Source organism: Rhea pennata, chromosome 17 (assembly GCF_028389875.1).
Source record: "Rhea pennata isolate bPtePen1 chromosome 17, bPtePen1.pri, whole genome shotgun sequence".
NCBI lineage: Eukaryota > Metazoa > Chordata > Aves > Rheiformes > Rheidae > Rhea > Rhea pennata.
In genome coordinates this window covers 15,451,750-15,462,422 of record NC_084679.1, presented here as the reverse complement: position 1 = coordinate 15,462,422, position 10,673 = coordinate 15,451,750, and the positions used below count along the sequence as shown (strand labels likewise).

Below are 10,673 nucleotides of genomic sequence, written 5' to 3'. Positions count from 1 at the left end.
TCATTCTCATTTCCGTGGTTTGAAACCTCTGCAGTAACAGCTGGAAAGGGTTTATTTTTCTGTAAATCCTTAGTTGCCTTCTCAGCAGAAATAAATATGCTGCTTTGCACTAAGTGTATTTGTCCTACCACGATGTATCGTTTTAACCACGGGTGCAACACCCCCACCGCCACCAGCGCACCGTGCACAAGTAACCGTGCGCACTGCCGGGTTTGCAGCTCCCGTCGCTCCGTTTTCGGGAGCGGTGCCAGAATTCGCCCCTCCGGCGCGCTCACCGCGCACGTACAGCAGCGACCCGCAAACCTCCGCCCAGGCGACACGCGGCCCGCGGCAGGGCGCCCCCCCCGCGCCCCGCTTTCCCCGCCGAGCATCCCGCCCGCCGCCGCCGCTCGCCTGACACCGAAGCGCCGCCGCAGCGCGAAGCGCCGCCCCCGCCGGGCGGGGCCGCGCACGCCGGGGCCGCGGCGGCGCGCACGTCGGCCGCGCCGGGCCGCGCGGGGCCATGGAGCGCTTCGGCGGCGGCGGCGGCTACGAGGAGGCGGCGGCGGACCTGTCCCGGCAGCAGGAGCGGCACTACCAGCTGCTCTCCGAGCTCCAGGCGCTGGTGAAGGCGCTGCCCAGGTGGGCGGCGGCGGCGGCGGCGGCGCGGCGGGCGCGGCGGCGGCGGCCCGGGCGCGCTCACGCGGCCCCTCGCCCGCAGCTCCTGCCAGCAGCGCCTGTCCTACACGACGCTGAGCGACCTGGCGCTGGCGCTGCTCGACGGCACCGTCTTCGAGATCGTGCAGGGCCTGCTGGAGATCCAGCACCTCACCGAGAAGAACCTCTACAGCCAGCGCCTGAAGCTGCACAGCGAGCACCGCGGTGCGGCGGCGGCGGCGGCGGGGCGGGGCGGGGGCGGGCGAGGGGGCGGGGCGCGGCCTGGGGCCGGGGGAGAGGGCGGGGGCGGGACCGAGGGAGCGGGAAAGTGAGCGGGGGCGGGGCCAGGCGAGCAGAGGCCCGGGGGGAGCGGGAGGCGGGGCCAGGGGCGGGGGCGGGGCCAGGGGAGCGGGGAAGTGCGCGGGAGGCGGGGCCGGGGGAGCGGGCAGGGGGCGGGGCGGGGCGGGCCAGAGCCTTGGGGGGGCGGGTGAGGGGCGGAGCCTCGGGGGAGGTGGAAGGGGGGGGGGTGCAGGGCCCCGGGGGAGCGGGCCGGGGGGGTGCGAGGCCCTGGGGGAGCGGGCGGAAGTGGGGTGCATGGGCTGGGCGGAAGTGGGGTGCATGGCCCGGGGAGCGGGCGGGGGGCCGGGCCGGGGGGTGCGGGGCGATACCGCTGACCCCTCCCCGGGCGCAGGCCTCAAGCAGGAGCTCTTCCACCGGCACAAGGAGGCCCAGCAGTGCTGCAGGCCGCACAACCTGCCGCTCCTGCGCGCCGCCCAGCAGCGGGAGATGGAGGTAAAGGGGGGGCGGGTGGGCCCCGCCGTCCTCACACGGGCGGACGCACACACGGACACACACGCGGACACACACGCGGACACACAGACACAGCCGCCGGGTCCCCCCTGCTTGCGCCTTGCAGCCCCTTGGCTGTGAGGCTGGTCCTGCAGGTATAAAATTCACCGTTCTGTGGCTAAGGTGAGAAAGCAGAGGGTGCTCAAAACTCATTTTCCCTTAATTACACTTGTAAGTAAGAAACCACTGAAAATACCCAAACTCAGCTGTATGTAACACAAACACGTAACTCTCTGAACACAGGCCGTTCCCTGACTTTTGGTCACGTGAAGCACCGTGTTAGAATTGTTTCTGGTTCTTCTGCCTGTCTGTTCTCTGCTTACCTTTAAGGCAACTAATGCTAAGCGGGGCCTGTATTATCTATATCTTTTACTTCTGTTTTGAAGACCAGTTCCCACAAGACAGCTTAGGACTGGACTCACAGGAGGAATAATACAGTATGTATTTTCTAGATGTCCAACTTCCTAGTGGAATCCGCAGTACTAAAAAAAAGCTTGGCCCAGGATAGTGGGTAGCCAGTCATCTGAGCTGAAGCAAAAACTTGTGTTTAAACGTTACTTTTCTCCAAAGGGCATTTTCCTGTAGCTCAGAAACAAGGGCCTATCTTAAACTATATTTAGACACTTAAACATGCTGTTTTTTTTTTTTTTTTTTTTTTTTTCCAAAAATGAAGGGAAGTCACTCTTCTAGCACAGTAAGCGATGGAGGAGATGGCATGGTGTCTCCTCTGTCTCTCAAGTCAGGAGGTAGGAAAGTCTTTGGGAAATGTGGGATTTGAATCCTTCATTTCTTCTACAGACAAAGAGCCTGAGCCTCTAGAATGAAAAACAGCTAAGGATAGAGAGAATAATTTGTACTGGATGGGACCTCAGAGGCCTCTGGTCCAACCTCCTGCTCTAAGCCAGGCCAGCTTGCTCATGGCTTTGCCCACTTAAGCCTTCAAAATTTCAAAGGCTGGAGACTGCACTACCTCTTGGCCATCTGTTCTACTGTTTGATTGCCTATGTTATGCCAAAGTTTCTCCTCCTGCTTGCTTCTCGATATTTCCTGCTGGAACTCTTCCAATTTACATGGCCATTTAAATGTTTTTCAGAATAGAAAGCAGGCAAGAGAAGCTGGATTTCCTCTAATGAGGAGACATTTTAGATGAGCACGGAGGATTCATTCCAAGCCCTGATCCAATTAATACCATAAAGCACTGAATATTATCAAGGTTTAGGCAGGAGTGATAAACCTGTATCTGCTTGTTATTGTCAAGACACAGGTGACTATACCTGTACTGCAGCCACAAATTCAAGTGGCTGCAGAATTTTACTAGCAAAAAGCAGGCACTAGAAGAATTCTAATATTGAGGTGTTTAGGTGGTTTTGAAAATCAAAGGCGCTTAAAAATAGATTTTCCTGCTTCTGGCCTTTGACACAAATAATTAGTTTTGTTCTACTCACTTTGTTCATGTTTCCATTAATATTCTCATATTCATATGAGACAACTAGCCCCCTCCATCTTACATTTTACTGAGATTTAAACTGTCCTGAATTACTTCGTATTTATTCTAATAAGTGCATGCCCCCAAGTATTTGCTATAGAAAGCTGAAGTATGGTAATCTTTTGATGTATCAGTGATGCATCCTCCTTGTCATTTTAGTTTTAACATTTAGGGCTTTGCATACTTATTGGTGCGTTTCTCATAATGTCTTAGTCCATAAGCACATTACTGTACAGTAGGAAAAGCATAATGTTCTTTTTAATAAAGTATGTTCTGTGAAGCTTAAGTTAGCTTTCCCAAATCTGTGGAAATAATTACAAATTTAAGACACTGACTGCACTACCTTCAAGAAAGGTTACATGAGGTAGTTTCTTCTGCATGTAAGTAATAATTTTTCTTTGTTTAGGTCAGGCTTTTTTCAGAAGGCCTCTGGTACTTTAATGTTGCAGAGAAACCTCAGCCTTTTTCCAGACTGCTTAGGACTGAGACCTACATCGTTCAAACTCTGGCTTTTCCACAGGACTTAAAACTGTGCACAGGCTTTTCAATTTCTCATGTGGAGGAATTGTCTAGGTCTTTTAAACCACCAGCCGTTGGTATAGGAAATCCATGACCTCTCTCTTTCTGTTCAATGAGGCTAACTTACCTGCTTGAATGTTTCCAACTAAATGCTTCCCACTGTTTACCATATAATGAAGGGGCAGTGTTATATGAGCAATATGTTTAAACTTGTGCCATTTAGTTTCTACATAGGAAGGAGCTTTCCTTTGTATTTAAATTGGATTTGACGTTTTGTGACTTTCCCTGAGGCTTGCAAAGGAATTCTGATGTGCAGTGCCAGGCAGTAACGTGTGATTTCATATTGGCGTGATCTTACCTACCCTCGTGTGCAGCTATTTGACTGAAGTGGGCTCTCTTTGTCCCAGACAGTCCTTTCACGTTGTTTTTTCCCTCTCTGCAGTCTGGCAGAGCTGCTTTTACCATGATAGGTTAGGGTTATCTCTGTAACCGATATGCAGTGTGCCTTTCTGCAGCTAGTGATATTGTTTCTAGAGCATGCCCAAAACAGCCAGTTTCCAGTGCACTTTTGAAGTAAGAAGTAATTGTTGTTGCCCTGTGTTACAGGGAGAGGTAAAGGGAATCACTTGCACTAGGCCAATTACACGATATGTCTGTGGCAAAGTGAATCCAGCTCTGCTATCCCTTGCTCAGGCAACTAAACTATGCCTTTATCATGCTCTGATCTCCTTTTCTGCTGCGGTAGGGCGTTCTTCTGCAAGGCTTAGGTACGCGTTTGCAAGGAAGGCAGGCTAGTGTTGTTCTCCTGATAGGGCTGTTTGGGGAAGTCCTTATATGATAATGTTTTCAGCCCCCCATAAATAGTGTTCTGGCTTATTGCAGTTCCAAGCAAGACCTAGTTTACTGTTGTCAATGCTGGGCAAAATAAATTGACTTTCCCTTTATAAAGTTAACAGCTAGAGAAGTTTAGCTCTGTGGATAAACTGCAAGTTGGTCTGATTTACAGGTCTAGCCATCTTTCCATGTAAGTGTTCAGAGAACGTGGAAGCTTTGGGAGGCATTTGAGTCACATTGCAGTGAGCATCGGTGACCCATATTACTTGTCAGAGTCTTTCTTCAGCTTCTCCAGTGCTATGAGGGATATGTGATTCTTGGACTACTGACTTCTTTAGAGCATGTACTGCTGGAGTACTTTGCTACAGCCTGCTGGTCAGATGTTGGCTCATCAGAATTGTGACCTGTTTCATATGGGTGCTTTCCTGTGCACAGCTCAAAAGTGCCTAGAAACCAGGCTGTATGGTTTGTTCTGGTAATGGCAGCAGACTGTTCCCAAGCTATTTCCCCTGTCCTTTCTTGAGTGGTAATTTGCAGTAAGGAATATTGAATGCCATAACTGGACAACGTAAGGTATGGGGCTGTGCTTGCTGCCCTCTGCTGTCTTTAGAGGAAGTAAAGTTGTCAATTTGAGCACTTCAGGATCTAGCTTTTGGGCTTCTGTAAAGAACATAAGAGATAAGGAAAATAATAGTAGGCAGGAGGATATTCCACTTTATTCTGTTTTTCAACAGAAATTATCTTGAATATTTTGTTCTTTTCAGGCAGTGGAGCAACGAATTCGAGAGGAACAGCGAATGATGGATGAGAAAATAGTCTTGGAACTGGACCAAAAAGTGATAGACCAGCAAAGCACCCTGGAAAAGGCTGGGGTGTCTGGATTCTACATCACCACAAACCCACAGGTTAGTGTATAAGCACTGAGTATTGGATCTGACCATGCTATTGTGCTAACATTTATTTAAAAAAAGAAAAAAAACCTGCTCCTTTCTTAATAAACTCTGAATAGTTGTCTCAGAAAGAATGATCAGTTCTCATTAGCTGATGGGCAACGTGTCCAGGTCTAATCTGGTAGCAGGTTTGTAAATAAGCAGCAGAAACCCACTAGACAAGACAATGTCCACAGCCTTCTGCATTTTTTTTTTCATACTGTAGTGGGAATAAAGGCTATGCCAAGAACCTGCAGTCCTGTGACTCTTGGAGCATATGTACAACACTAAAATGAATACATGAGTAGGTTTATCACTTTTGTGCCTAAGTTACTTCTATAAATTGCCTTCAGGAAGTTTTTTTTTATTTTTTTTTTTTATTTTTTTTTAGGTATCTTATTAATTCTTGCATGTGTCTTTTCGGAGATGATTATATTGGATTGCGATTAGAGTATTCTTCCTGGTTTCGCCAGTGCATCTATTCTATATATTGACATATCTATTGAGAGCAATAGTGTAGTGGGTTTTTTTCTCTTTCTAACACCATCACAGGAATGGAAAAATAAACTTCCAAAATTTCATCATAATAACTCAGAAGTTGGCGGAGAATACAGAGACAGACTATTCTTAATTCTGTTTTTTTCAACTAATTAGATTTCATTTTGATATGAGAGATTTCATTTCAATATGACCAGAGAGGAAAGGTGGTTTAAGTCAAGTTGGTTAAATAGTTGTTTTTTAAAACCAAAGTGATTCCTGGTTGTATACCTTATTTTTGCTGTGCTACTGAAAAGTCCCTTATTTTTGCTATGTTGCTGTTCCTCATCTATATAGTGAAGTAGCTTTTGTGTCCTCTCTGCCTTTTGCATTATTTTCCAAATAACAACTCTTAACAGAATTCCTATTTGCTATTTTCGTTTGTTTGCTTTTATGATAGGTGGAAAATGGGACCCAGGCTCTAGCTTGTGTCTGTGAATGCTGCCATAATACAAGAAATTATTGCTAGACCCAGTTGTTTTCCATACAGTTCCCATCAGCCCATGCGTTTTCCACAGTTTGTTTTATGAAATGCCTATTTATATAGTTTTTATATTTTTACAAAAATAGATTTTTATTTCCATAAGGTAATGCCTACAAGTCTGAGTCACAGGACAGGGGTCCACTGAATTAGGTACTCCCACATATGCAGGGCAAAATACGATTTGTCCTAACTGGCCTGTAATCAAAATGTGAGTAAAGAACAAACAGATGGGTAAGGTTATCATAAGGAAACAGTAAGTTGATGTTGGTTAATATAGGAGACAGTGGTATTAACTCAGTGCAGTCAGGGAAAGGGGAATATTTGAAGGAGAATAAAATATCTAGAGAAAATTTTATACACTAGCACAGCAGACTACAATTGGAGAGCATCCACAATAATTCTTTCTGCTTCCTTCTCTTCTGTCCTGGAACAAAATCAGGACATTGAAGATGCTGTTGGAGAACAATAGGAGGGAGCTGTGCCTGTTTGGAGAAATTGCTTCAGTGTGTGGCGTGTGCCTATGTAAGGGGACACTGCTAATCCAGTGCTGTGGAGCCTGTGTGGTTAAAAAGAAAAAACATGCAAAACTGATAACGCTCACTGGATTTAGTGTTAAATAGCTATCCAGAAGAAAGAACCTTTTTGAATCATTAATGATTCCTAAAGCCCTCGGAGTTTGTAATACAGCTATGATGTGCAGCATGCAGCAGATCTTGTAAGATGTTATTGTCGTGCATTTTGTAAAATGCTTAAACTAGATTAAGCCTTTACTTTGAGATTACTAGCTCTTGAGTGAGTGGTACAAACCAGTTCTTTCTGCAGAAGAGAATGAGATCATCATGTTCTTGCAAAAATGTCTTTCTTCCTTTACAGGAGCTGACTTTACAGATGAACTTACTGGAACTGATTCGGAAGTTACAACAGAAAGAATCCCAGTCAGAGAAGGCTTTTTCCTGAACAAGCAAATCTGCTGTTTTCTTTCCAGAGTTTTCTTGTGACTTCCCTCTAAAAAATGGACTATTTAATGCATTTGCTTTATGATACATAAGGAAGATGCTACTATCCAGCAAGTGTAGAAGAATTAGCTGGGGCCTATAGAGGACCTTTTGAGAATGGGAGAAGTGGACCTCCAGAGCAGAGGGGTAGTTGGAGAGCATCAGACTGCCTTTCCAGTCTTCAGAGCAAGATAAATGTTACAAGTCCTGCTGTGTTGCTGCTGATTATAGCTGTTGAGGAATTCCCACTTAGTTCATGCAGAGAGTTAATCAGAATTAGTAATTCATAGGCCTTCCTAAGATGGTTCTTTAATGAACAGCATGATCTCTTCCATCCCCCAATTGCAGATTTTGGGTGATGTGACATATGAATGGTATGCCAACAGGTCTGGAAGTGGCAGCTCCTTTCCCTTGAAGCACATCTGTGAAGCAAGAGATGACAGAAAGCATTAATTTGGAGCATATAGCCTGCAATGTCAGCAACGGGGTTATGAAGCCAAAGGAGACCAGGCCAGGCACTGAGTCAGGAAACTCAACCCAGCACTATATTGATGACCTTTATGTGTGTAGGTGAATCAAGCTGAATTTGGGAGCAGAACCATCTGCTCCAAATTAGTCTCTTCTGATTCAAGGAGAAGTGAGTGTCTCTGATAAGGAATGGAAGAGGTGAATAACTGCTATATCAGACAGGAAGCAAAGTGAATTTGCCTTCTGGGGCAGACTGTGTATGGCAGTTGGCAGCTGAAAAAAAGTCTCCAAGCTGTATCTACAAGAAGATACTTGTGTATGTGGTGTGGCAGAAATTGCCTCTTTAAACAGGCAGACCCTTCCCAAAGAGATCTTTAGGCAGATGACAATATAGGTTTTCTCCTCCAAGTTTTATTAAAGGAGAAATTCAGTCTTCTGTCCACCTGCATTGGACTGATATCCAGGCTATTTTTACCTGAGTGAGATAGCAGAGAAGACTGAGAGCATTTGCTTTGTTGCTTTAAGGTAGTTTCCAAATGGAGAGAAATAAAATACTCTGTTCAGCCTTCTGAGACTGCAGCTTTCTAAATGTCAGTGATCACACTTCTGGTTCTTATATGCCTGCTTGATGAGTACAGGTTTGAGGGGTGCACTAAATTAAGACTGGTAGGCTTGAGTCGTTTCTGAGAACTTCTGTAGCGGAGCTTATAGCCTCGAGAGCCAAGAGCCTCAGTCCATCATTCTTCCTGAGACCCAGTGCAGGGAAGGAATTAGAGTACATGCTGCTTCCTTGTGAAAAGAGGTTGCCGCAGATGCGTAAGAAATGTGTTGTTGCCAGGTAATGTGCAATGCATAGCCTGCTCTTAAGAAATAGGGTGGATGGTGCAAGGGAGAGTCTGTAAAGAGAGAAATCCTCAGATCTGAGCAGCTGTTGGGGTTAGATCAAAGACTTTAGCTTTTAACTCAGTGTGTTGTAGGGCTTTGATTACACCTGGGTCACTCTTTAAAAGTTCTCTGATGTTCTCAAAGCAGGGGTTATATTTGGGAGACATCTTCACTTTACTGTTTGCTCTTGACTGCTTCCTCTGCTATTGATATAACCATCTCTTTTCACAGCAGAAGTAGTATTAGGAGATTCAGTATGCTGTTAATCACTGAAACTGGGGGATGGGTCACTACTCCTCATTAAAGCTAATGGATGTTCTTGTGTTCCTGTGAAAGCAAATAACTGAAGGTTATTATAGAGGTTTTCACTAAATTGAGGGAGAATATGCAGAAATGCACTGAAGCTAATTTTCTACAGCACTAGAAGGAGCAAAGAGGCTTTTGTAAAGCCAGGGTTGAAACAGACTCCTGATTCCATCACCATTTTCCCCTTACTGGAACATGCTACTGCAATTCAATAGCTGGAGACAAAAGGTGAGGATTACTTGTGAGGTCTTTTCTCCCTGAGGAAAATTCCCAACTGGAAAGTGGGGTGAAGTGGCACTTACACCATTGCAAGGGATCTTGCTTTGAACTTAGTGGCCACTTGACCCTCGAACGGAATCCTAGGAGCCCTGCACCTGACTGCTAAAATACTGAGGGGCAGAGTAAAGTTCCTGGACAGCTGTTTCCTCTTTGGAGACATCTCAACTCTCTCTGAGAGCACTTAAGAGAAACCCCCCAGAAGCTGACCAGATAGAGAAAGGATTTGTATTCCTCCATGTGTGGCCAGAGCTCTTAGTGAGGAAATCACTTCCTGAGTTGACCAGTGTCAATGAGGAGGGCACATATTAAGTATGGGTCCTAATGCAGGAAAGGAGATCAAGTGCATGGATGTTAGGAGAGTACTGCTTCCTCCTGAAAGGACCATCCATTCTTTGACACAAGCACTCTTGCCCTGCTGGAGCAAATACTTCAAGGCAGGAAACTTCCTGCAGTGTGAATCTGCAGGAGCTGGTGGAACCCACAGCTTGGCTGGAAAAGCTTGAAGTTACCTGTTGGTAGGAACAGCAGTTGCAGAAGCTTGAGGATTGCTGTGGGAGGGCTTTGCTCTGCTGTGCTGGCCATGCTCAGGGGCTGTGCTGAAAGACCACAGCTCACCTTGTGCAGAGGCTGCCTACTGCAGCAGGAGAGATGGTGCAGGCCGCTGACATCCACCCTAATGCTACCTTGTGCTCTTCCACAGCCCTGAGTATTGCAAAACCTGGTCCCGTCCCTCGCTGCAGCACCATGGCAACGAGGGCCAGCCACAGCTCCTGAGCAGGAGGTTTTCTCATTCTTCCTGCTCCAACCATCTGGTTTCAGTTGCTTATAGCTTTGCCAAGCAAACAATCCAAGCTGAAATTTTCCATGCCTACAGTCTGCCTCAGGTTGTATTTTAAAAAGGCTTCTGAGTGAGACAGAGAATTACAGATCAGTCAGATGTGGTTAATCGGTTGAAAAGATCATTTAAAATGAATAAAGCAGCTGGGATATCTCGTGATCTAGGAGAGTTTGATCAGCACAGTTTCAACGGGGAAAGAAAAAATCATCAGCCCCTACATGAGGCAATGCTAGAAAATACGCAGTTGAGGATATGCAGAGATTTTTTCCAAAGTAGTTATTTCAGCAGCAGGTTTCTCTACCCTTTCCTGCCAGCATCCCACATCAATACCTTTGTATCACTAGAGTCCTGTAGCATGCCTTTCTACAGGACTGATTGTGGCCATGCTATTGCAGTTGTACTGTTATTGCCTACAACGTTTAGGTTAGAATCAAATCTTGTGAGTGTGGTTCAGAAGAATTGATCTGGCTGGAAATGCTACAAAGGATTATTGGGTTTCAGCAGGCTCAGCTTGTTGATTCAAGTGACTGTGAAGTCCCGGAGCACTACAGCTGGCCGCACAGAGGCAATAGGAGCATGTGGTTGGAGCACAGGCCTGCTACCCCTTTGGTGGCAGCTCAGACTGTCT

The 10,673-nt window shown here is 46.5% G+C and overlaps 1 protein-coding gene across 1 annotated transcript; it reads left to right on the top strand.

Annotated features, from left to right (window-relative positions):
- Positions 1 to 480: 480 nt before the first annotated feature.
- On the top strand, positions 481 to 8,309 carry LOC134148442 (protein DGCR6). The gene is made up of 5 exons (XM_062590503.1): positions 481 to 621; positions 701 to 861; positions 1,328 to 1,428; positions 5,089 to 5,229; positions 7,148 to 8,309. Exons 1-5 carry the CDS (start codon positions 503 to 505, stop codon positions 7,229 to 7,231), a joined length of 606 nt encoding a protein of 201 aa, XP_062446487.1. The 5' UTR covers positions 481 to 502; the 3' UTR covers positions 7,232 to 8,309.
- Positions 8,310 to 10,673: the final 2,364 nt, after the last annotated feature.